General features: G+C 36.7%; 1 protein-coding gene across 1 annotated transcript in view; it reads right to left on the bottom strand.

The window, feature by feature from the left end:
* Positions 1-560: 560 nt before the first annotated feature.
* LOC126252497 (probable Na(+)/H(+) antiporter nhx-9) overlaps positions 561-23736 on the bottom strand; it is a 665019-nt gene continuing 641843 nt past the window's right edge. Inside the window, exons 14-15 of the mRNA XM_049953392.1 lie at positions 23525-23689; positions 561-4031 (exon numbers count right to left, since the gene is read on the bottom strand). Coding sequence (XP_049809349.1) covers positions 3604-4031; positions 23525-23689 — 593 coding nt within the window. The 3' untranslated portion in view covers positions 561-3603. The remainder of the gene's footprint in view (positions 4032-23524; positions 23690-23736) is intronic.

Genomic DNA, 23736 nt, shown 5'->3' with positions numbered 1-23736 from the left:
TAAAGAGTGTGCAAAGAGTGTGCGCATGTGCCCCCCCCCCCTCCCCACACACACACATGCGCAGTGAGAGAGAGAGAGAGAGAGGGAGAGAGAGAGATAAAGCTTACTTCTTCTCAGCTTTAGCTGAAGTAGTAAGTCAATATGATTGTGTAACTGGTTGCAGGCACTTACAAACAGATGCATTTATATCACATTAAGATAATTAGATTTCCGATTGACATTCAAATTTTTTTCATGAAAATGGGTTCTACAAAGGCTTTGTTATTAAGATGTAAGAGTGTTAGTGTGACTGCAGGTGAGTGTTTGGGTGGCTTTGTAGTTGTTTGTGTATGAGTGAGCTCTTAAAACCTAGTTAAGACTATGTACCATACTTCAGTCAGCTGTAGGAGAATAGTTGTTTTTCTACCAGATGGAAACATATATTTAACAGTTTACAGTGGTAGCAGGTACAAAAGAAGTTAAAATAAAGAGATAATGATATTCATTATGTCAGTATTAGGTACCAGGTTTATAATTGGAAGTGTGAAACGCACTGCATGTGTAAAAACAAAAGGATAAAATTTATGTATTTATACTTTAATCTCATCTCCATTCACACACTTCAATATCCTTCATTTATAACAAATTCATAATTCACATTACACATTACATAAATAAATAGTGCATCTAACACACTGCTGAGATTACAGCCTTAAAATGCTGTAATCGAACAAGGCACTAGTGAGATGGTTTTATCACCAAAGTAAAAAGCCCTCATAGACAGTCAGCACTGCTTAAGCCTTCAGTACAAATTTCTATGCTTCCCATCTACATGGTATACCCAAGCATCTGAGAACTTTATTAAAGTTGAGAAATAGATCATTATTTTTGTAGCCCTGAATATTAATAGTGATGCTCAATGTATTTTTTAATAAATACAGTAGTTAGGCAGTATTGTGTCTACTGACCAGCAGTTTACACAGAAAATATTTAGAATCCTTGTCCAAAAGAGGTAAATATATACAAGTTACACAAACTTGATGAGAGAGTATAGAATACATACTAATGATAACTTTACTGAAATTTTAAGTACTGGTCAAAATATCATTAAAAATATTGTCATTACCCCAAGCACAAAGGATATACGATGAAAGGAAATTTTAAGTACTGGCAGAAATATCACTGAACAACATTTTTACTATCCCAAGCAGAAAGAACATGGGATGATACATAAACAAAGAAACATGGAATAAAATATAAATGCAGTGCATGGACTGAATTAGGCAAATCCTACAGAAAAAATGGCAGTCATTTGCATAAGAGAATGAATGTTTTCACTGAATATAATTCTTTTACAGATCTGAAAATTTCTGATTCTTAAGTTTAATTTTCACATTGCCTTTTATGTTTGTATTTCAGTACAACCTTCATTTATTAGTGATTATATCAAAATTTGTGGAAGTCATGTCCACCCATTATTTGTAATATATATTTAACACACAAAGAAAAGAAGATAGCTAAAAAAGAAAAACTTCTTTGAAAATTATAAGCACATACACTTTAGATGAGTCTGGCATCCTACCAAAATATACCTATAGCAGTTCAGAAAATGATAAAGTGTTATTGAGAAATAAAAATGAATCATATTCTCTCACCACTAATGAAATGCATATTTGCATAGAGTTTAATTATACATAGTCTGATTTTAATGTCAAAGACATCAGTAGTCGGAAATATTTCTGCATCTGAAAAAACATTTAAGAACATGTTTGACAAATAAGATATAATTTTAATTTCACCTCTGCTGTCAGGTACAACTGCCATTAGATCATTCATTCTGTTTTTGTCAGAAAATAACCTACTAACAGATGTACTATTATAGAGGAAACTAATACTGCTGAGATTTAGTTAGGAACAACTGTGCTTGAAAAGTAAGTAGCTGGTAACAAGTTGTGATGTGATAATGTGAAAAACTATACTAATTCCATATGAAAAATTTAAGCATACTATGGTAATGGAGCAATCTCTGCTCATACATTCAAGTTTTTTAAAGTGAGTAGACTTACATTCCGCTTGAAATGGATGTGGTAGAATACTTTTGATGGCAAAGATATGATATGGCTGGAGGTTATGGCATTAGCATAGAACTGCTAAAATTATATTTTTAAAAGAAATTATGAAGAAACATCTATAAATTCTTTCACAAAGCTTAGACTATCTGTGGTCAAGGAGGTAAGAGGTTGTAATATCCGTTCTCATGTGTTGCACAGCTGTTACAAGAATGACAGATGAGCAAAACATAAAGATATTACAAAATAAACAATCTTAAACATTTGTCAAGAAGTTATTTTTGTGCATAAAATGATATATGTGTTCAGAAAGTTTTACACAGATGTGACAGATGAAAGCATAATGACATGAAAACAAATTTTTATCATTCAGTATGGAATTTTCCATCCCATTACAACTTACAACATTTCTGTTATTTTACTAACTCAACCATATTTCATTATGGATATCTGATCTATGAAAATAAACTTTTTACCTATGTGATAACAATAAAATAGTATTAGCACCATGGTCTATTTAAAATAATTACATACACTCTAAAATGAGAACCTATCTCCACCTAGTAAAAATCATTTCATACCCTTTATCAGATCTTATTTTTAATCAACTTCTTTATCAGTTCATACTCAAACACAGCACCTTCAAAAATATACCTTACACCTTGTACTCCTCTTAGCAAAGTTACAATACTAATCTTTTTCTGTACAAACCAGCCTTTCTTCATCACAGAGAAAGTTTTTTTGTTTTTTGTTTTTTTGTTTTGTTTTACAAGGTAACCATCATTTTGTATTGTCCTCATCCTAAAATAGATTCGTTGACACAACAACCAACATGGTTAGCACTAGATAGGCACATAAGTTTATTAATTCTAATGTTGCTTTTAACCAGCCAATAAAACTAATCAGCTGACTGCATTTCATCTTAGAAAATACATATTCATTTCTCAAAATGTTTTGATTTTCACCATAAAATGAGCAAAAATATAGTAATGAGGTGTAATCAACAATAATATGGATTGAGAATCACTCTTAAGTAGTACATGTAATTAGAATGTGCGATTAATATTTTATAATAAGTACTTCTGCACTCCTCAGTAACCACTTCTGTTGCATTTCAAGACAGCAACAATTACTCTTGTTTACATTTTGTGCTGTTCATTAAGGCAAGAAATAACTTATAAAAGTGTGTATTACCATTTCTTTTCCAGCTACCAGTTTTTTTAACACACTCCTTTTTAATGTCACTGCAAGATGCATTAAATATCACGCATTAATGTCTGAAGAAGAAAAGAAAATTCTGCAGGCAAAAAATACACTTTGGGAGAAAAATAAAAGGCACCATAACTTAATGAAACTCACTCTTTGATCAACATGCATTTCATCTTAAATAACACTGTATTACACGGTGTCCCAAAAATTTCACCTTAATGTCAGACTGACTGTCTAATAGACAGTTCGGAAAAAATACTGTGGTCTACAACCTTTCAAATTTACGAAGATACCTGTAGCGAATATTCGTCAGGTTTGCTCCTTCATGTGAGCGGGGAAGCCTTAACTATTTGTGCGTCCGCGCAACAACTGCCTTTTCCTCTTCATCAGCACTAGACTCAAGTGAAGAGGAGGAAGAAGAAGAGGAAGAAGATGTGGCAAGAACAGCAAGCCGTGGTGGAGGAGGACGCACAGTCGGCCATCTTCCATTGCCACCTGCAATGTCCAGAGGAGAACTGATATTATCTTCTTCTGGAATCGGATTTACAGATGATCCTAATTCCAGCATTGAGCCTCTTCTTGCAGTGGGTGGACGTCTTCCTGGTCCTGGGAGAGATACTGGCTCCTCTATAAGGAGCACAGTGTTGGAAGTTGGTGGTGGGGATTCTCGAAGTGAAGATTCTGAACTTGCCCTTGATTCCTGGTGAACTGAACCAGCACTTTCTCGTCGAAACAGTCCAATTACGGAAGTCACTTTTGGTTGCTCTATGCCCCCTGAAAAAATATCATACAAATTTATTTATTTGTGAACTGCTATTCCAATATCCTTCAGGAAATAGACATCTGATAGCAGGATATCAACACTTGCAAACATTTATGGGAAATTTCATAATATGTCAAAAGACAAAGTCTATAAGCTACCAATATTTTCATCAGCCAACGATGTATGTTTAAAGAATAGTTTCATCGAAAGGGCTTCATTTAATTAATGAAGGTTGTGATGTTAGAATATTAAATATGTGTGTTTATATGGGAGAATAAAGCAAATTTAAAATGATATATGAGAAGAAATGATGTTTGTATGCATAGCTACATTTCATAATTAGTGCATGTTCTATCTGCAACTTGGACAGTATCAGACTGCAAGCCTAAAGGCCCAGTATTTCATCTACATATGGTCTTATGATTTCCTTTGTAATTTAGTCTCAGTTTCATGTCTGACTATGATTTCTGTATATTATAAATGATGAACAGTATCATGATTTAGATTCAATATTAAAATATAGTCACCTTACAGTTATCCATGTATGTTAATTCATAGATTAGAAAAAGTTGAGAGCATACCACATGAATAAAGTCATCCTTGGCAGAGCATTATGATGCTCAAATCAACCTTCAGTTTATAACCAGTACACATTTTTGTACATCTGAACACTATTTCCATAAGTTTTTCTGTATTATATTCACTTTAACTACACTTTGAAAGTCAGTATAAGCTGAACCCCTGATGATGAAGCCATGCTTCAAAGTATATGCTGGTATCAATAAAAATTCTCTTATTAAGACAGTCATTGGAATCTGACATTTATGATAACACTTCTGGGAAATGTATGAGCAAAATAACCAGATAAAACAATATTTGGAGAAGAAGGTGAAACATTTTCTGTGAAAGTTAAGAGATAGAGGCAAGATGCATGATATGTCCTGTGAGAATATTAAAACAGGAATAGATAAGGCAATATATGAATACAAAAAAAGACATCATTAAATTTCTAATAGAGAATTCCAATAACACTCTAACATATCCTGCAAAGACTTGTGATAAAAGTGAATAAAATTTAAATTGTTTATACACTGCAGAAATTTTTAAGAGATGAGAACACAGATGCTACACTTTGCAAAATATAAGAAAGATTAGATTACAATTTGTTAATATTGTAAATATTAGTAGAATCAAATCTTAAGTTTTATAGTAAAATGTGTGTTATGCTATGTTAGAAATGTAATTTGACTGTAATACCTAAGACAGTGACCAGTATTCAGTTTTTGCATATTTTACCACTGTAAATACTTTATAAATGTGGCAACATTGTGAGAAGTAAGGCCCTCTGAAATTTATTATGTAAGTTGTATATATCCTACAACATTCTGTCTTTCAGTGATCTAGACACATTTCAAAAAATGGGAAACTGTTGTTTTCTATTTAATACAGTTCATATTTCTTTAAAGTAAGGGAAGAATGCATATCTGCTGATTACTTATTGTCAACAAAAGAAACTTTTTCCAGTAGATTTCATACATGGTGAGATTACTTTAAAAAAAGCTATACCTGCAAAACTGCTCTGAAAAATGGAAGTCATGTTATCATGAATTTTAAGATTTCATTCTTCAGAACATTTTCCTCAATCTCTTTTTTTATTTGAAAACTTACAATATGCATTCTCGCAGAGCAGCAGATAATTATCTCATATCTCTGTTACTAATCAGCTGGATCCCTCAAAAATTGTGAAAGGTATCAGAAGAATGAAAAGATTCGGGAATCACTGATATTTTTAAGATTGAGGAAGCTTCAATAACATAACTTTTTTAAGTTACCCATCTGTAACTACTCACTACTCAATTTCAGAATTGTTTCAACAGTATACACACAGCAGCCATCAGAACTAGAATCTTCTCTCATCCCTCTCTTCCCAACATGACCCACCTGCTTTATTTTCAGAAGAATATCAGCATTTCTTACTTAAATGTCTGTCACAAGCATAAAAATTCTGTTGTAATTAGTTGGAATTGGTTAGTATGGAAGTTATACCTACTGCAACATCTGAAATAGTCTTCTCTTTTGTACACTTTAATTAATATTTGTCCATCAATTAAAGGTTAAACTGCTCAATACACAATCTTTCCAACCATACAATAAGACAAAAATAACAGATTACAAAGGGAAGTAATTGCCAATATCACTGGGATGAGGCAGCACTGCAAAAAAACTAAAAAATAAAAGGGGACATAGCACAATATATCAGGAGAAACCATTAGATGAAACTGCCCCAGTTTTTTTGAACAAGAAATTAGAAGATTCAATCATTGTCTCCTCATGTGTTGAACATCTTTCTTCTACCAGTTTATTTTCATATGTCTCACCTCCCTCATATCAAAAGTTTACACTCATGGTAAATCAAAAGAGCTTCAAATTTCCATAGAACTGAGCTGATAGTGAAGCAGTAATGTGAAAGTTTTACTACTGTTGTTATTCTATCTTGGACTTTCCACTGTTCAAGGTGGAATTTGCAGTTAAGCTCCTACTCAATGCAATTTTATGTGGCTGGTAGTTTCTTGGACATATGTTAACAACCTTAACAACTGCTTTGTATCAAGGATTTATGTCGCTAACATTTCCCACATAGTGATTTAGCAAATGAGTGCTTGGTTCCATTTGAAAATGAACCAAACAAACTGCAGTAACATTTCATTTTGGTAAACTCACTTTGGGATTCTTAAAATAACAATTTTTATACACAGTTTTTACTTTTTGAAAGTAATCTATGATTTTATATTGAAAATGTCTACCACATGTACTAATAAATATAATTTTAGCATTCTATAGTACTTTGATGGGTTCATATTACTACTGATAAATCTATTATTTAAACAGGAACATTACATTTATAACAGATACACAGCAAAAATATAATGAGATTAAGAGGATACAAAGGTGAAAATAATCCTTCTATCTCTCTCTCTCTCTTTAAGGAAAAACTATTGAATCACCCAGCTACTGAGTGGCTGAGGAGGGTAGGCGTGAGAAAGGAGATTCTCAATGAATTGTCCTCCTCCTTGAACAGTACGGTACTGAGTTTATATAAGCTCCTGATGAAGTTATGAACAGTAGTATGTGTCATTCAAACAGTGTAACTATACATATCACATGAGATGTGTGAAGGTTTTACAAGCGAGAGAGCTGCCTGAAAATAAAGCATTGGACAATAATCAGCCATTGGTATTGTATCATTTAATCTAATGGAAAGTATTAGGAAACTATAAGAACATTTTTTACTGTTAAACAAATCTCTCTTAACTTCCCCTTAGATCTGAGAGGGGCAAATATCAGTAACATATCATCACAACACCAGTCAATGCTAAACTAAAACGAGCCAACATAAGCACAAACGTGAAGACATCACCCACTTCAAAAATTTACAGGAATGGAAAAAAACTCACAGTACCAGAATAAAAATGTATACACACAATAATTCAGAGCCTCATGGTCACAGAGGTCTTGCAATAATGGCTAAACCTTGCCATGCCATAGAAGGTGAAAAAACAAATGTTGAACCATTAGTTGAAGATTACTAAGATTAATCACCAAGTGAACAAAAGTGAGAGAATGAATAGACTACTGAGATATTCAACAAATTGTAGATGGACATATGTTTCCAGGTCATTAAATCATACAAGTGGAGGAAAGAGAATTTGTTGGAATGGCATTTCTATTCCCAATGACATTGTGTTTGGTCACCTATCATATCTGAAGAAGATAAATGCACATTTGCAAGACATCAGCCCCATAAATTGATCCAGGTTGAAAATTTCATCATAATTATGACAGTATGCAGTTATAACCTGCTGAAAGTACAGATTTTAAACTTTCATGCACATTGGTTGTCCATCACTCAGTTCAACCCACCACAGCCACCTATTGCCTGAGCATGAAGTACCATTCAATGCAGTTAGTAGGAGGTTTGTGAATTGACATTGGTAACATGCTTTTTCTCAAAATGCACAGTTTATGACCCATAGCTAGTGCCAGAGATCTCTTTGCATTGAACATTTTAATGTTCCATTACATTTTAAATGAATGAAATGAATTTGTGTGTAATTAAAAAAATAGTGTATCACTGTTGTGTGTTACTTCCTTTGGATTTTAAAGCTGGCACTTTTAAAGTCACTAAACAAATGAAACATTCATGTGGAAAAGATGGCTGGTGTCAAAGTATAAGTGCTGAAGTTTGTTGTGCAGCTACTGTACTGTATTTTATGTGGGTCTGTTAAGCTATCCGTAATGATGACTGGACATGCAGAGTACATCATCTGAAAAAAAGTAAAAAATTTGGCACACCGCTATGTCATGCAGACTGATGACTAGCTGCCATGAGAGGTGGATCCACAAGTATGAAATGAGGTGGGGTGTATTACTTCATCAGGAGAGAAGCTGTTACAGCAGAGCAAAAAATCCATTATGGGCATTTCAATCCTCCTCAAGCTGCCCAAGTCAACTGTTGGTTACGTGAATGTAAAGTGTAAACTTTAAAAAACAATGACAGCTAAACCAATGAAAGGCTGCCCAAATGTACTGATGGGCAGTGACCTTCATAAGTTGTGGAGGGTGGTTGCAAAAAAAAAATTGCCTGAACTCAGTGGAAGGAATCACTCATGAGTTCAAAGTATTACCAGCAGTTCAGCTAGCACAATGACTGTGCACAGGGAGTTGAAAAGATTGGGGTACGAGGGTCAAGCAGCTCCTCGTAAGTCACAAATTTTCATAGTCAAGGTTAAGCCACACTTGAGATGGTGTGAAGGTCAATGCAGCTGCAGAGTAGGCAACTAAAAAGTGATGATTTTGAGTAATGAAGATGCAGATGCAATATGTCAAGCAACTCCTCATAATCCACACATTTCTATAATCAATGCTAAGTGAAATATGAGATGGTGTAAAGACCAATGCAACTGGACAGTGGATGACTGGAAATTGGCAATTTGGAGTAAAGTAGATATAGAAGCAATCTGATGGGCAGTTGAGGTTTGACAAATGCCTGAAGGATGTTCCCTGCCATCATGTGTAGTACCAACAGTATACTACAAAGGAGATGGTGTTACAATATGGGGGTGTCTTTGACAGTTAGGGTGTAGTCCCCTTCTTTCATTTAAGAAAAAGATAAATCTAGAAGGATATGAACACATTATACAGCATTGTGTCCTGCATAGAGTAGAGGAACAGTTTGGAGGCAATGATTGTTTGTATCAGCATGACAATGCAGTTTGTTGAAGCAGCATCTCTAAAGCTTGATTTCTGGACAATAACATTACTGAAATGGACTGTTTTGCACAGAGTCCTGTCTTCCCAACATAAAACTTTCAGGTGACAAAGAACTGCTGCTTTCCCACAGATATTTAGACACTTTATTGAAAGTGTCCCTAGTACAGTTAAAGCCATCATGGATGCATCCTGTATTAATTTCCACTAATAGGTGTCTGGATACTTTTGATCAGACAGTGTATATACTTTGCAACACAGAACACCCAAATCACACTCTTCAGCATATGATAAGGGATGCTTGTTCTGCTGAATATGCTAACTGGAGATTGCTCCTCTCAGTATCAGTACCTCTGATGCTTGCAGACAAGAACTTGTTACATAATATGTACTTCACTCTCGTCGCCACCAGGCTGTAGTTAATGATAATTTATTCTAGTCTCATTTTATTTCTTCTTCTATCATTTCTATTCCTTGTATCTTCTTTTCTTTTTTCTCTTCAGTACCACTATTTTGTCCCATCTTAAATCTCCCCTTGTTTTAGGTGTACTTCCACTCACTTAGGTTCACCTGCAAAACTTTTTTCCCTTTTTTAATTTCTCATATTACCAAATATTGTCTGGTACTAATAATCCATTTTCCTCTCTTATTATGCCAAGTATGTTTCTTTTGGTTTTTGACTCAGAAGAAGAACATTATCCAAAAGCTGAGAAAAAATTTGAGTACTGTTTATGTGCCTATCAACCATCCAACACATCAACTACTTGGTAAATGATTACCATTGCTCTTCATGTTACTTGTATTGTCCCTAAGACAATCCAGTACCACATCTGAATAAAAGCTTTTATGCCTTAATGATCCTGGGAGGTGCACCAATGAACAGGCAATTGTGAGTGCATACTGTGCACATTTACATTCAAACATAAAATATGGAATCATATTCTGGAGTAATTTTCCTGCAACACCGAAATTTTTAGGGATACAAAAGAAATCTAACAGAATTATACTGGGAAAAACATTAGGACATTCATAAATATTTTTAATTAAAAACTTAAACTTATCACCACTGTCCTTACATGCATCTCGAAACATTAGTGGCTGCCTAGAAGCTTAGAATTATTACAGAGAAAATTAAAAAAATAATATCAAACCCTGTTATATATAGATATAGTGGGAATTAGTGAAGTTCGGTGGCAGGAGGAACAAGACTTTTGGTCAGGTGATTACAGGGTTATAAATACAAAATCAAATAGGGGTAATGCAGGAGTAGGTTTAATAATGAATAAAAAAATAGGAGTGCGGGTTAGCTACTACAAACAGCATAGTGAACGCATTATTGTGGACAAGATAGACACAAAGCCCATGCCTACTACAGTAGTACAGGTTTATATGCCAACTAGCTCTGCAGATGATGAAGAAATTGATGAAATGTATGACGAGATAAAAGAAATTATTCAGGTAGTGAAGGGAGACGAAAATTTAATAGTCATGGGTGACTGGAATTCGTCAGTAGGAAAAGGGAGAGAAGGAAACATAGTAGGTGAATATGGATTGGGGGGAAGAAATGAAAGAGGAAGCCGCCTTGTAGAATTTTGCACAGAGCATAACTTAATCATAGCTAACACTTGGTTCAAGAATCATAAAAGAAGGTTGTATACCTGGAAGAATCCTGGAGATACTAAAAGGTATCAGATAGATTATATAATGGTAAGACAGAGATTTAGGAACCAGGTTTTAAATTGTAAGACATTTACAGGGGCAGATGTGGATTCTGACCACAATCTATTGGATATGAACTGCAGATTGAAACTGAAGAAACTGCAAAAAGGTGGGAGAGGTGGTAGAGACTTTCAGGGAGAGCATAAGGGAACAATTGACAGGAATGGGGGAAAGAAATACAGTAGAAGAAGAATGGGTAGCTCTGAGGGATGAAGTAGTGAAGGCAGCAGAGGACCAAGTAGGTAAAAAGATGAGGGCTAATAGAAATCCTTGGGTAACAGAAGAAATATTGAATTTAATTGATGAAAGGAGAAAATATAAAAATGCAGTAAATGAAGCAGGCAAAAAGGAATACATACGTCTCAAAAATGAGATCGACAGGAAGTGCAAAATGGCTAAGCAGGGATGGCTAGAGGACAAATGTAAGGATGTAGAGGCTTGTCTCACTAGGGGTAAGATAGATACTGCCTACAGGAAAATTAAAGAGACCTTTGGAGAGAAGAGAACCACTTGCATGAATATCAAGAGCTCAGATGGCAACCCAGTTCTAAGCAAAGAAGGGAAGGCAGAAAGGTGGAAGGAGTATATAGAGGGTTTATACAAGGACGATGTACTTGAGGACAGTATTATGGAAATGGAAGAGGATGTAGATGAAGATGAAATGGGAGATAAGATACTGCGTGAAGAGTTTGACAGAGCACTGAAAGACCTGAGTCGAAACAAGGCCCCGGGAGTAGACAACATTCCATTAGAACTACTGATGGCCTTGGGAGAGCCAGTCATGACAAAACTCTACCATCTGGTGAGCAAGATGTATGAGACAGGCGAAATACCCTCAGCCTTCAAGAAGAATATAATAATTCCAATCCCAAAGAAAGCAGGTGTTGACATATGTGAAAATTACCGAACTATCAGTTTAATAAGTTACAGCTGCAAAATACTAACACGAATTCTTTACAGACGAATGGAAAAACTGGTAGAAGCGGACCTCGGGGAAGATCAGTTTGGATTCCGTAGAAATGTTGGAACACGTGAGGCAATACTAACCTTACGACTTATCTTAGAAGAAAGATTAAGAAAAGGGAAACCTATGTTTCTAGCATTTGTAGACTTAGAGAAAGTTTTGACAATGTTGATTGGAATACTCTCTTTCAAATTCTGAAGGTGGCAGGGGTAAAATACAAGGAGCGAAAGGCTATTTACAATTTGTACAGAAACCAGATGGCAGTTATAAGAGTCGAGGGGCATGAAAGGGAAGCAGTGGTTGGGAAAGGAGTGAGACAGGGTTGTAGCCTATCCCCGATGTTATTCAATCTGTATATTGAGCAAGCAGTAAAGGAAACAAAAGAAAAATTTGGAGTAGGTATTAAAATTCATGGAGAAGAAATAAAAACTTTGAGGTTCGCCGATGACATTGTAATTCTGTCAGAGACAGCAAAGGACTTGGAAGAGCAGTTGAACGGAATGGACAGTGTCTTGAAAGGAGGATATAAGATGAACATCAACAAAAGCAAAACGAGGATAATGGAATGTAGTCAAATTAAATCGGGTGATGCTGAGGGTATTAGATTAGGAAATGAGACACTTAAAGTAGTAAACAAGTTTTGCTATTTAGGGAGTAAAATAACTGATGATGGTCGAAGTAGAGAGGGTATAAAATGTAGACTGGCAATGGCAAGGAAATCGTTTCTGAAGAAGAGAAATTTGTTAACATCGAGTATAGATTTAAGTGTCAGGAAGTCGTTTCTGAAAGTATTTGTATGGAGTGTAGCCATGTATGGAAGTGAAACATGGATGATAAATAGTTTGGACAAGAAGAGAATAGAAGCTTTCAAAATGTGGTGCTACAGAAGAATGCTGAAGATAAGGTGGGTAGATCACGTAACTAATGAGGAGGTATTGAATAGGATTGGGGAGAAGAGAAGTTTGTGGCACAACTTGACTAGAAGAAGGGCTCGGTTGGTAGGACATGTTTTGAGGCATCAAGGGATCACAAATTTAGTATTGGAGGGCAGCGTGGAGGGTAAAAATCGTAGAGGGAGACCAAGAGATCAATACACTAAGCAGATTCAGAAGGATGTAGGTTGCAGTAGGTACTGGGAGATGAAGAGGCTTGCACAGGATAGAGTGGCATGGAGAGCTGCATCAAACCAGTCTCAGGATTGAAGACCACAACAACAACAACAATATCAAACATTCACAATTACTGTACAAGACAGCAAGGTAGACTGTATAATTTCTTAAATAATCATCTATAGAACAGAATGTGCAAATATAAATAAATACAGTATAACCTTAGGATTATGACTTTTGGCATCATAACGTATGATGGACTGTACAAGATGCAATGGAGAGATAATAAATAAACAAAACTATAGTTCATAGTATGAAGGCTTTCACGACTGGATGACATATCTTCTGGTAAACCTTCCAGGATGTAAGGTCGTGGTCCATGAAACTCTTCGGCTCCTAACGTTTCGTCCAGAGCTGCGCTGGACATCTTCAGAGGGGTGTTTCTCCTCTGGTGAGTCGGCAAGACTCACCGGAGGAGAAACACCCCTCTGAAGATGTCCAGCGCAGCTCTGGACGAAACGTTAGGAGCCGAAGAGTTTCATGGACTACGACCTTACATCCCGGAAGGTTTACCAAAACTATAGTTCTTTCTCCAGTCTTTGACCTGATATCCTGAAGAGTCTGGCTGGTATTTTTATCAATACCCCAATGTTGTTTTTTCCAAGTTCGTATGAAGCTTTTTGAAAGGCTAGTCAAAGATAAGAACTGAATCTTCACTACGGTTTCCCTTCACTGTGATCTCACTTTCAACCATCAATAAAGAAATAATATGACTCTTTGGTCAGCAGTTGAGCTCCCATGAGGAGATTGTCTTTGGAATTTGGAGTTCACTGTGAACAATTGTTTAGTCCACATTTATTCAAGTTTTATGACTGTGAGAGTAATAAACTTTTGTAACAGCTGAAATCTACTTTTTGCACTTCACTGCAAGCTTTTTCGCCATGAATCTCCATAGTGGTGCCAGGAACTTTCACAGTGGGGACACCACAATAAACAACAGCAGCCATTAAAAAAAAAGGACAAACACACACACTCATGCCCAAGGGAGGACTCAAACCTCCGCCGGGACCAGCCGCACAGTTCATGACTGCAGTGCCTTAGAACACTTGGCTAATCCCGTGCGGCCATTACAACTCCATCAGTGCATCTTGCCTGAATGGCTTCATATGACAATTGAGTCATCTCACTATTGTCACTTGTGTGAAAAACATTTACAAGTTTAGTGCCTCTCAAGGTGCTTTGTATAATGTTTTTCACTGCACATATTAAACTACAGTGTATGTGAAATGGAAAAGTGATGTTCTTCCATACTGTGCTATTGACTGCAACAATGGGCCACATGTGTATGACCAATGTGCAATGACTTTTGATCTCCTTGATGATTTTGGTAAAGAGTTTACTCAACCTTTCCAACAAGACAATGTTCTACACTATTTCCTGACTATGCAAATTTGTGTTGACAGATTTTATAGGCCAACCTACACTGAGCACATTCCAGCCACATCCACTCACAAACCCATGTGGGGCCCAGCTGACTGGGCATGCATGATCACAGGGATTCTGTCTGCTACCTCCCTCAGGCCACATGGCCCAGCATGTCAACAACAAAACGTTTGTGAGCAAGCTACCACCATTCCGACTGGAACACCCAGCAACGTGGCATCACTGATGACACTTCCAAGTTGTCATCCTTTTGAGCAACACAGGACAGCATGCCCAAATTATGAGCCACAATTAACAGCAAATTGAGCAGCACCAAAGATGAGTTGTCCCACTAGCACACAAAAGCATTGGAGCAACAGTTGTGCAGCTGTGACAGGCGATTTTCAAGGACACAATGGATAACAGAACACCATCTCATACAGCTATCTCCTCATCACTCATGCCAGATAACACTCTTTGGACACTATGGCTCATCAAAGTACCGCCACAGATCCAGATGGCAATGATCTCACATGAAAATAAAAAATGGAAAGCAAATTAGTCCTGGCTGACAAGAATTTTGTGATTCTGGAACGAAAATACACAAATATCTTGGACAACAATGATCACTGTAGTGGGCAGCCTCCATGACCTGAACAGTTCTGGACTTGCATTCAGTCATGTAACTAGTGTGACACGGTATCCACAATTACTAGCAGCTGACATGACCCAATTGCAGTGTGCAAAGGGTTCACCTAATGTTAAAAACACTTGTATCAAACAAGTTTTGCCCATATCCTAAGTGACGCAATAGATTCTATGTGCTAGATTTCTTAGCAACACACACACACACACACACACACACACACACACACACACACACACACACACACACACTTGTGAACCAATCTTGGGTGCAGATTTCCTCTGATACTACCACTTTTTCCTGGATTTGATATGCTGAACCCTCCAGCAAATCAACAGTGGTGAATCCATACATGGCATCACCAGTAGTCCACCAATATATGCACAGCCTGCTTCAGAGGTCATTAATCTAACAAGCACCTTCAATGTGCTCCACATATGACAACCATCAACAGTTACTTGATGAATGTCAAATGTTATAATCAGAAGATCGTGAAGTGTTCTGTAAGATATGAGCTGGATGCCACATGTCCTTTTCTGCAGCACACTCCCTGCACAACTAATATCAATGAAACAGCAAATGTCATGGCATTGGCAATGGACACACACATAGGGCCGCAACACATTGCAGTTCATGAGCCCCCAACAACTCATGTTAGTACAATGATTTTTTCTTACAGTGTGCACATGTCCTCTGTGTCCCTCAGGTTTTGCATATGATATCTCAGCAGAGAGGAATTCACCATGAAACTGAGAAAAAAATCAAAACTAAACATTTTGTCTGTTTAACAGACAGTTAATTTACAGCTACAAACTGCCCAGTGACATCAAACTGATCATGATTACATCAATATTATCAGCTGATGGTTTTCTTGCTACCACAGCTCCTAGGTTGCAACACTCGCCTCCTAGCATGCTAGTGGGTCCTGATGTTACTGTACTCACTACCCTATCACCTCCACAGTGCAGCATACCACCGCTACAAATCCACACAGATCAACAATCTACCTACAGCCATCCCCATTAACCTCCAATCTGCCTCAGCCAATACCACCTGCATGTATTGAAATGAGACAGTAATCATAACACCATGTTGTTTTTCCCTCCTTTCATTCAGAAATGGGTAAGCCATGCCATGCATAGGAGCCAGCCAAGCATGTTTGGTCACATACATTGCCTTTGGTACTTGGATTTCACTTTGGACAATAGTATAGTGCACACATATTTGGGCTGTATATCTGTGTTGTAATAAATTTATTATAACAGCCTAAATCTGTATTCCACATTTCACTGCAAGTGTTTCCCCCAGGAAATTGCACAAGCCGATTTCTCCTGGGTTTTTACTGTTGCTGTTCATTTAGAACATTTTTTGTATTTTCTTAATCAATGCCAGTATGTCATATATTACCCACGGCTCTCAGTTTTTGTGCCTCTTTCAATTTCAATAGTTTTCTTGAGGTACTTACTTACTTTTTTTCCACACAGACCTTGAAGTGCCATGATTTCTTTCATCACATATTCTTTTCTTGCAAAGTAGTCTGGTTTTTTAGTTCCTCCACCTTGTCAGCTGCATCAAACTAGTCTTCAAACTGATGTCCACAACAACAACAACAACAACAACAACAATGAAAACAACAACTACTTATCTAGGTTCAAATGTTTCAGTTGCTTTCTCTTTAACTGTTACTGGAACTTCATTAGTGCTATATTATGGTCAATGTCATTGGCAGAACCTGGATAGCTCTTGTTGTACTTGACCTGACTCCTGAACCTTTATTTCATCAAAGTATGGTGCAATTTTTTCTTGACCTTCTGACATCTTCTCCTTATATATTCTTCTCAGGGCCTTCATAAATTGTATCCATATTGATTAACTCATGCTCAGCATAGCCTTTTATTTTATTTCTCCCTTATCATTTTGTTTACCAACTGGAACTCTCATGCTATATCTTTTCACCTATCTTCACCAGCCATTACATTCTACTCTGTCATTGCAATGAATTCCAATCTTCTTTGACAAATTTTAATAATATTATCACACACTAATAGAATTCCACTGTCTTCCAACTCTGTGACCAACAAATTCACCATCAATAATCATCACTATGTTACAGACAGTACTTTCATCTATTTCCAATGCCCTACTGGCTGTGATTCCCACCTTTGCAGTGCCTTTCTGTGATCCACACTTGAAAAAAGAAATATCACTCTTCTTACCCTTGCATGTCACATGTAGCTAAAATATCTATCTATGTCCTTTCCATATCTAACTTTAGATTTTCTACTTTCATGAACTGTTTAGCATTCTAACATTCAGTGCGTTCATTTCTCTTTTTGTGGAAACTCATAAACGTACAGGAGACCAGGCTGTTTATATCATCAAATCGAAACTCATAAAAAGCATTAATGAAGTCTGCTGCACTGATATATTTGACCCAAAAAAGGTTTAGAAAAGTATACATGAATATAATGTATGCTGCAGAAGGCTTGTAATACATGCTGTTGTTGTTGTGGTCTTCAGTCTAGAGAGTGATTTGATGCAGCTCTCCTTGCTACTCTACCCTGTGCAAGCTGCTTCATCTCTGAGTAATACTGCAACCTACATCCTTCTGAATGTGCTTAGTGTATTCATCTCTTGGTCTCCCTTTAGGATTTTTACCCCCCACACTTCCCTCCAGTACTAAATTGGTGATCTCTTGATGCCTCAGAACATGTCCTACCAACCGATCCCTTCTTTTAGACAGGTTGTGCCACAAATTCCTCTTCTACCCATGATCTACCCATTTAATCTTCAGCATTCTTCTGTAGCACCACATTTTGAAAGCTTCTATTTCCTTTTTGTTTAAACTACTTATTGTCCATGTTTCACTTCCATACATGGCTACACGCCATTCGAATATTTTCAGAAAAGACTCCCAGAGACATAAATCTATACTTGATGTTAACAAACTTCTCTTCTTCAGAAATGCTTTCCTTGCTATTGCCAGTCTACATTTTATATCCTCTCTACTTTGACCATCATCAGTTACTTTGTTCCCTAAATATCAAAACTCATCTACTACTTTAAGTGTCTTGTTTCCTAATCTAATTCCCTCAGCATCACCTGATTTAATTTGACTACATTCCATTATCCACATTTTGATTTTGTTAATTTTCATCTTATATCCTCCTTTCAAGACACTGTCCATTCCATTTGACTGTTCTTCCAGGACCTTTGCTGTCACTGACAGAATTACAATGTCATCAGCAAACCTCAAAGTCTTTATTTCTTCTCCTGGACTGTAATTCCTACTCCAAATTCTTCTTTTATTTCCTTTATTGCTTGCTCAATATACAGATCGAGTAACATCAGGGATAGGCAACAAACTTGTCTCACTCCCTTCTCAACCACTGCTTCTCATTCATGCCCCTTGACTCTCATAACTGCCATCTGATGTCTGTACAAATTGTAAATAGCATTTCATTCCCTGTATTTTACCCCTGCCGCCTTCATAATTTGAAAGAGAGTATTCCGTCAACATGTCAAAACTTTCTCTAACAAGGGGAGGCCGCAAATTGTGAAATTCAGATTCGATTCATACTGCGCATAATAAAAGCTCATGGCCAGAGGTGTAATGTGGCAAACCACCAAGATGCACTTCTCAGCCGTTGTCGAGAAAATCGACAGTTAAAAGAAACCGTTGTGGTGAAGTACACTCTATGATTTATGATTTCTTACAGCATCATGGCGCAGCGGTAAGTGCTAGGGTTCGTAACCCAAAGGTCGCCGGATCGAATCTCACGCCATGCAACCTTCCTTTTTTTTTTTAATTCAAATATGGGGTCTCTACTCTAATTCGAACGTTTGACTTACACTATACGTATTCGTTTCGGAAAATCATTTCTACGTCTTCCGTTAACTACAAGTGTAAATATTATGAAGACTATATATATATATATATATATATATATATATATATATATATATATATATATATATATATAAAAAGAAAGATGATGAGACTTACCAAACAAAAGCGCTGGCAGGTCGATAGACACACAAACAAACACAAATATACACACAAAATTCAAGCTTTCGCAACAAACTGTTGCCTCATCAGGAAAGAGGGAAGGAGAGGGAAAGACGAAAGGATGTGGGCTTTAAGGGAGAGGGTAAGGAGTCATTCCAATCCCGGGAGCGGAAAGACTTACCTTAGAGGGAAAAAAGGACAGGTATACACTCGCACACACACACATATCCATCCACACATACAGACACAAGCAGACATATTTAAAGACGAAGAGTTTGTATGTGTGGATGGATATGTGTGTGTGTGCGAGTGTATACCTGTCCTTTTTTCCCTCTAAGGTAAGTCTTTCCGCTCCCGGGATTGGAATGACTCCTTACCCTCTCCCTTAAAGCCCACATCCTTTCGTCTTTCCCTCTCCTTCCCTCTTTCCTGATGAGGCAACAGTTTGTTGCGAAAGCTTGAATTTTGTGTGTATATTTGTGTTTGTTTGTGTGTCTATCAACCTGCCAGCGCTTTTGTTTGGTAAGTCTCATCATCTTTCTTTTTAGATATATTTTTTCCACGTGGAATGTTTCCCTCTGTTATATATATATATATATATATAACTGGGAAACATTCCACGTGGAAAAATTGTCTGCTTGTGAGATGTCTGCTTGTGTCTGTGTGTGTGTGGATGGATGTGTGTGTGTGTGTGTGCGAGTGTGTACCCGTCCTTTTTTCCCCCTAGGGTGAGTCTTTCCGCTCCCGGGATTGGAATGACTCCTTACCTTCTCCCTTAAAACCCATATCCTTTCGTCTTTCCCTCTCCTTCCCTCTTTCCTGATGAGGCAACAGTTTGTTGCGAAAGCTTGAATTTTGTGTGTATATTTGTGTTTGTTTGTGTGTCTATCGACCTGCCAGCGCTTTTGTTTGGTAAGTCTCATCATCTTTCTATATATATATATATATATATATATATATATATATATATATATATATATATATATATATATATATATATATATATTTGAATTACAAAAAACAAATACTAAAAGAAAAAAAAGTTGCATGGCGCGAGATTCAATCCGGCGACCTTTGGAATACGAACCCGAGCGCTTACCGCTACGCCACGGCGCTGTAGGAAACTATATATCGTACAAAGTATTTCACCGCAACGATTTCTTTTAACTGTCGATTTTCTCGACAACGGCTGAGAAGTGCATCTTGGTGCTTTGCCACATTACACCTCTGGCCATGAGCTTTTATTATGCGAAGAATGAATCGAATCTGAATTTCACAATTGGCGGCCTCCCCTTGTATGTCTACAAATGCTAGAAATGTAGGTTTGCCTTTCCTTGATCTATCTTCTAAGATAAGTCATAGGGTCAGTACTGCCTTGCACGTTCCAACATTTCTATGGAATCCAAACTGATCTTCCCTGAGGTCGGCCTCTACCAGTTTTTCCATTCGCCTGTAAAGAATTTGTGTTAGTATTTTGCAGCTGTGACTTATTAAACTAATAGCTCACTGATTTCACACCTATCAACACCTGCTTTCTTTGGTATTGGAACTATTGTATTATTCTTGAAGTCTGAGGGTATTTCACCTGTCTCATACTTCTTGCTCACATTCTTCACACAGTATCATATCTCCCATTTCATCTTCATCTATGTCCTGTTCCATTTCCATAATATTTGCCTCAAGTACATCACATTTGTGTAGATTATGTATATACTCCTTCCACTTTTCTGCTTTCCCTTCTTTACTTAGGACTAGTTTTCCATCTGAGCTCTTGATATTTGTACAGGTGGTTTTCTTTTCTCCAAAGGTCTCTTTAATTTTCCTGTAGGCTGTATCTATCTTACCACTAGTGCTATTTGCCTCTACATCCTTACATTTGCCTGCTAGCCATCCCTGCTTAGCCATTTTACACTTCCTGTCGATCTCATTTTTGAAACATTTGTATTCCTTTTCAACTGCTTAATTTACTGCATTTTGATGTTTCCTCCTTTCATCAATTAAATTCAATATCTTTTCTGTTACCCAAGGATTTCTACTAGCCCTCAACTTTTTACCTGTTTGATCCTCTGCTGCCTTCACTATTTCATCTCTCAAAGCTACCCATTCTTCTTCTACTGTATTTCTTTCCCCCATTCCTGTCAATTGTTCCCTTATGCTCTCCCTGAAAGTCTCTACCACCTCTCCCACCTTTTTGCAGTTTCTTCAGTTTCAATCTGCAGTTCATATCCAATAGATTGTGGTCAGAATCCACATCTGCCCCTGTAAATGTCTTACAATTTAAAACCTGGTTCCTAAATCTCTGTCTTACCATTATATAATCTATCTGATACCTTTTAGTATCTCCAGGATTCTTCCAGGTATACAACCTTCTTTTATGATTCTTGAACCAAGTGTTAGTTCTTCTGTATTTCTTTCCCCAGTTCTTGTTAATCATTACCCAATGCTTTCTCTGTAGCTCTCTACAACCTCTTTCTCTTTCAGTTTAACCAGGTCCCATTTCCTCAATTTCCCACCTTTTTGCAGTTTCTTCAGTTTCAATCTACAGTTTATAATCAATAAATTGTTGTCAGAGTACACATCTGCCCCTGGAAATGTCTTACAATTTAAAACCTGGTCCCTAAACCTCTGTCTTATCATTATATAATCTATCTGAAACCTTCCAGTGTCTCCAAGCCTCTTCCACATAGACAACATTCTTTCATGATTCTTGAACCAAGTGTTAGCTATGATTACGTTATGCTCTGTGCAAAATTCTACCAGGCAGCTTACTCTTTCATTCCTTATCCCCAGCCCATATTCACCTACTACTTTTCCTTCTCTTCCTTTTCCTACTATCGAATTCCAGTCCCCCATGACTATTAAATTTTCATCTCCCTTAACTCTCTGAATAATTTATTTTATCATATCATAAATTTCTTCAATATCTTCACCATCTGTAATACATATGCCTCTACAATAATGACAGTCAATGTTATCAAGGTAAATAGTGCTCAATTTCTGAAGTATTGTCATTTGGTTTAGTTCACATTTTTCTATAAAGCATAACAGTCCCATTTGTTTACATCAGTGTACTTGTAAGGAAGACAGATCTGAAATGGAAAGCTGGGCTATGTAATACACTATAATATCAAATATTTTATGATTTTACCTTACAAATTTAAAAATTAACTGTTAGTAAGTGCATAATGGTATGCTATTCTGGTCAAATAATTAAGTTAGAAATCAAATAATTATAAAAGAAAGTGACACCCACAGACATCACAATAGTAGACTTAACATGTAACTGTTCACCTGTAGCATGGAAAAATATAGGTTCGGAAGTCATTGTGTTTAATTGTTGTGTATTAGCTCTCGCTGTCTATGCTGAAGGAATGGCAGGAATGGAAGTAAGAATACCATTTGTCATACACTCTGACCCTGACAGTACTGAATTACGAATTACAGTAGTCACTACGAAAAATCTTTTTCAGAAATAATTAGGCAGTTAGAAATATGGTACTTATTAGGATCTGCGACAGCTTGGCTGTAAGTCACTTTCATATAGATGCTACTAGTGATGATGTATCATGCAAGAAAGTGCCTATTTTCAAGAACAGAACTTTTGAAAATGATGTGTTTGTACAGATATGAACTGTAACAGATATCAATCAAGTAAAAAGACTTCTCTTTGACACACTGGTGAGAAGAAAGCCATTGTCTTGCTTTGCTTTCTGTGTAAAACTTTAGAAGGCTGTTTGCTCAGTAAAATATTTGCTGTCTTGAGACATAGCATTACTTATGCCTCCCGTACAATTTTTTTCTTAAACAGCATTGTTCAAGCCTTTGTAATATTCCAATAATATCCCTTTAGTTTTAAAATTTTGGAACTATGACATCTAGAGTTATTGATGACTTCCGTCATTTGAATGTTGTAGCATTAAATTAAAGTCACTGTCATTGCCTTCCCAGCGTGTAGTTTGTATAATTTTCATCTTGTCTGATACTGGCTAGTGCACCACCAGCATTCAAAGTTGGAACTGCTCAAAAACCAATAGGCTATTTTGTTAATACATAGGGACAAATACTTTGAGAATCCCAGAAAAGTAAGTTAATCTTATTTGCAATGAAACTGACAGTTTTTCTGTTTCAGCTACCAGCACCTTCATTTGATTGCCTATTTTGTTTCATCCATTTTATCAATTTTCCTTAACTCACAGGTGTTGAAAGAAGTAATGATACTGTTGCACTTGACATAGTGCTTTGATTAATACAGTAAACTATCAAATATGCATTAACTTTGTTAGTAAATTTGTTATTTTTATTTACAAATTTGTTAACCACAAATATCAGCTGTGGATTTGTGGAATAGGGATTTGGTTGTTAGTTACCTAGGAATGTAGCAGAAGGTGAATTGTATGCAAGGTATTCCTTATTGGAACACCAGGCAGGGAACTCGCTCTGCTTGACAGGACCAGTGCTTAATTCGCCTTCGTCGTCACGCTTCCAAGGCAACATGGTCTCAGTAGCAGTAGGAGTCGTCACACGTGCACATTCTGTACATATAACACACACAAGCACATGCTACATACTCTGTTGTTTG

Source organism: Schistocerca nitens, chromosome 4 (assembly GCF_023898315.1).
Source record: "Schistocerca nitens isolate TAMUIC-IGC-003100 chromosome 4, iqSchNite1.1, whole genome shotgun sequence".
NCBI classification, from domain to species: Eukaryota; Metazoa; Arthropoda; class Insecta; order Orthoptera; family Acrididae; genus Schistocerca; species Schistocerca nitens.
Note: the sequence above shows the minus strand (reverse complement) of the source record. Positions and strands in the feature narration are given on the sequence as shown.